The 4500-nt window shown below is 39.8% G+C and overlaps 1 protein-coding gene across 1 annotated transcript; it reads left to right on the plus strand.

Annotated features, from left to right (window-relative positions):
• Positions 1–665: 665 nt before the first annotated feature.
• Positions 666–4238, plus strand: ADRA2C (adrenoceptor alpha 2C). Its single transcript, XM_073657261.1, has one exon. The coding sequence runs from the start codon at positions 1325–1327 to the stop codon at positions 2717–2719; it is 1395 nt and encodes a 464-aa protein (XP_073513362.1). The 5' UTR covers positions 666–1324; the 3' UTR covers positions 2720–4238.
• Positions 4239–4500: the final 262 nt, after the last annotated feature.

The following is a 4500-nucleotide window of genomic DNA, read 5'->3' on the forward strand; positions in this document are numbered from 1 at the left end:
ATTACACATCTCACGCAGTTTCCCAGTCTCAGGACTTTGTGAGTGACAATAACTGTTACAGGGAAAGGTTAATAATGACAGAAGACATTGCTAATGTGTAAAAGAAGATACTGTATTAACATTTAAAAGGCATCTTCAAGTACCACCTCCCCTCTCTATCTCTATCTGCAGGGAAAGAATGACCTCTAGTGGCTGCATCTGGTATGACTTGAACAGACAAAAACAAAATAGTACTCTGTGCACTAACTGCAAACTGCATGCATTTCATTACTATTTTTTAATAGATACCATTAGTGTTAAAAAACGACTAAATGATGAAAGCAAAAGTCCCCTCCCCTTCTATCTGTTGTGCTAAATATGTATTAATCTGAGATTTAATAACCCGTTGTGGAACTACAAGTCTCATCATAAGGTATATTTGGCTTGCTGGAGCTTATAGTACTGCAGCAGTTGGAAATGCATTGGGAAGCTATTATTAAAATAGAAATTAAATCTTAATATAGTAATGTATAGGAGATACACAAGTTGTTAGATTGCCATATAACTGTGTGCATGCTGACCTTATATAAATCCCTTATGTAGAGAAAGGAGTTTCTAGTTGTAAGAGTTAATCCCCATGCAGCTGATGTGGGCTTTTGGAATGGTAGGGTACATTATTACTCCTTGCACACTGCTGGGCTACAGTCTCCTACAATGACATACACAATAGCAATGCTTCTAAGGGGCACAGCATGACATAACATAAGCACCTCCTTGGCACTTGGCATTTGAAAGGTGACATGTCATGTGGAGGAAAGAAACAGACTTACCAAGAATTGAGTCAATGCTCCCAGTGCACTTTGTAGCTGCTAAGAACCTTCTACTAAGTGCTTTTAAAGCTTCCCAAATCCAAGCAAAAAAAAAAATACAATAAGAGGGTGCAGTATGCAGCAAAAGAGCACAGGGTTCTGCCATCACACTGGATAGGAACAGATTTGCATTTGGCAGAAATGCTGAGAAAACAGCTCAGAGCTGAAGATCTGGAGTCAAGCTTGATCTAAGGGAGCAGATGCTTTGGATGCATTATAAGGATCTCGCTGAGATGCTGCTGCTTGTTACCAGTTCCACCTCCTCATAGAGGACTATGAACACTGCCCCTGCTGGCTCACTGTGTCCAACATAAGACAGACGACCAGAGTGAGAGCATGAACTCTGCCAGCTTCATGTGTGGAACATGGCATCATTTATAATACCAGGATACTTGTCGCTTAGGAGAGGAGGACAACTGCTCTACCAGATGCATGGAAGCTACCTGCAACAAGGAGACCTGGGACAATGATCAGAGATGAGGGTTGAGGAGATATTAACTTGGCAAGAGACTCACAAGGGTGAGCTGATGGAGATATGTGAATGCCATCTGAACACCAGTATGGATGTTACAGACAACACCACTGAAGGCATCAACAGTACTTTTTTGCCATTCCCTGAACCTGAGAGTGAGGGGCAATATTCTGTGACTGCTATCTGGAGCTTGGTAGTAATTGTCGGGTTCCTCATTATCTTTACTATCGTTGGGAATGTCTTTGTGGTTATTGCTGTGTTAACTAGCAGGGCTCTTAAAGCCCCCCAAAATCTCTTCTTGGTGTCCTTAGCTGTGGCTGACATCCTGGTGGCTGCCCTGGTCATGCCCTTTTCATTGGCTAATGAATTAATGGGATACTGGTACTTTGGAAATATATGGTGTGATATCTACCTAGCTTTAGATGTGCTCTTCTGTACCTCTTCTATAGTCCACCTATGTGCTATAAGCTTGGACAGGTACTGGTCTGTCACCCAGGCTGTTGAATACAACCTAAAAAGGACCCCCAGGAGGATTAAAGGCATTATTGTCACTGTGTGGTTAATTTCTGCTGTCATCTCATTTCCACCTTTGATCTCTATGGATAGAGTTGGAGTGGAAGCAATGAGAAATTTCAATTCGACAAATTGGGATGTGAAGTGTGAACTGAATGATGAGACTTGGTACATTCTCTCTTCTTCTATAGGATCCTTCTTTGCCCCCTGTGTGATAATGATCTTAGTTTACATTCGCATCTACCAGGTGGCCAAGCTAAGGACCAGGACTTTGTCAGAAAAGAAGCCAAACCCTGACTGCTCCTCTCACACAGAGAATGGCTATAGCAAGGGGGCATCAGTGAAATTTCCTATAGATAAGGAGAATGGACATTACCCATCCAGACCCATGCCACCTAAGCCTACAGATTTAGATGAGCTGGACGTTGAGGAGAGCAGCATGTCTGAGAGCAAGAGAAGGAAAAGCAGCAGTAGAGAGGACAACACTGACTCCAGTAAGGACAAGAGGAGCTTCTCCAAGCAGTCCAGCCGCTTGTCCAGGTCCAGCAACAAATCCATGGACATGTTCTCCTCAAGGAAAAAGAAAAGGAGCAGCATCTCCAGGAGGAAACTCAGCCAAGCCAGGGAAAAGAGGTTCACCTTTGTCTTAGCTGTGGTCATGGGGGTCTTTGTTGTATGCTGGTTCCCTTTCTTCTTCAGCTATTGCCTCTATGGAATCTGTAGGGAAGTCTGTGCCATTCCTGAAACTTTATTTAAGTTTTTCTTTTGGATTGGATACTGTAACAGTTCCCTAAATCCAGTCATATACACTATATTCAACCAGGATTTCAGACGTTCCTTCAAGAAAATTATCTGTTTAAGCAGGAGGAAGAAATTCACTCATTGAGAAGGGAACAGTATTGACATTGCAAATTGCCTTAGGGTGCTAAGAGCAGACCATAGGGAGGGAGCCATTGGAATAGACACTTCTCATTCTCAATGACCACATTGATGTGACAGTGTGAATGTACAGGCAGGATGTCATGGTCCTGTGATACCATGCTACTCTTCATGATGGTGATGAATATATATATATATGTCTCATATTCCAAGCTGAATATATTTTCTACCTTAAAAACAAGGGCAGACAAGCAAACTGTTCTGTATCATAGGCTTTTCACCATTGTCTCTCTTTTTATTTTTAAAGGCACCTTATGCTACAGTATATTTTACATTTGTTCTGAAGCAAACACAAATATATTTCCTAAGAAAATTTGGCGTTCTGTTTTTATCAATTTGGGAAGGGGTAAAGAGCTCAGGAAATATACTGTATATTTGTTGTCTTGTGTATGAAGGACTGATTTATCCATGTCTTGCTGCTACTGCTGGGCTCTTAGTAAAACTTTATTTTGTATACTGGTTGGCTTCATCTTTGGTAATGAAGAGTTAACAGCTTCACACTACCCAGAATAATAAAGCTTTTTTCTTTAAATTAAGGTTGTAAAAAGACAGGCACACTTCTACACAGTAGTCACCATTACTGGTAATGGCATATTATGGAATATAGGGGCAGCTGCATTATAGACACTAATACTGTGATGATGAACTACTTACTACCAGCTCATAAGGGGGCATTTACTTTATTAGCAAAAGTGGCACATGCTAAGGGCATTGCAGTTCTGGGGTGCAGTCAGGGGTGCTATTAGCATTTTAGGTGCCTAAGACTACCTACTGAAATTTAATATAGGGAAAGTGCATGGATGGACTATTTATCTGCCAAAATGATGGAGGGGTGCTGCCTGAGGCCAGTTCTTACATTAGATGGTGCCCCCCTCAGGGGCAGCCCTGACTCAGAAAAATGCATTACCCATCAATGGTAAAAGCAGAAGGGTTGTCACAGTGTGCTGATGATTCTCTACAAATCCACAGATAATAATAATAATAATGATAATAAAAAATAAATTAATAATAATAATTAAATGAATGATGATAATAATACAGTAATAATAATAAACAAATGAATAATAATAATTAAATGGATGATGACGATAATAATAATAATAATAATAATAATAAATGATTAATAATAATAATAATATAGTACTAACTAATCTAGCTGATAATACTTTATATTATTGTTGTTATTATTATTATTTATTTGTTTATTTTTTTGTTCCTTGATATTGCAAAATATGAGTGTTTGTCACATGGATTTAATGGAGTCTGTGCAATGAGAGAAATTTTAGGCGGGTTGCTTAACATTAAAGGGGATACAGTACAAGTGCTAATTTTTGGGGGTCATCTATTTAATACCAAGTTCAGAATTAGGCCCAAGTACAGTTCTTATTTCTATATACAGATGTAGCAGAGCTGAGGATATTTAGCACAGAAAAAAACTATTAAAGGGGTTTTCTTAAGAAGTGATTGCTAGAAAATGCCATCGTTGCATGATTGAAAGGGATCTAACTTATGGGACCTCTGCTGAACCTGAGAATAAAGGTGTATAAGCCCCTTGGCTGTTCTGCCATCTTTTTCCCTGCAGGGTGGTGCTCCTGTCTACCCATTGTGACGTTATAGCACTGTAGTCTTTTAGTTTTGATAATTATTTGTGGTCTCAGCAGTCAGGCATGTCCTAGGAATAAGCCATCACTTCTAATAGTAGGGAATCCCTTTACACCAGGTAGTTGT

The sequence above is a fragment of the Phyllobates terribilis genome, unplaced genomic scaffold, assembly GCF_046119375.1.
Source record: "Phyllobates terribilis strain yellow unplaced genomic scaffold, ASM4611937v1 Scaffold_1__5_contigs__length_1240528914, whole genome shotgun sequence".
Taxonomy (NCBI): Eukaryota; Metazoa; Chordata; class Amphibia; order Anura; family Dendrobatidae; genus Phyllobates; species Phyllobates terribilis.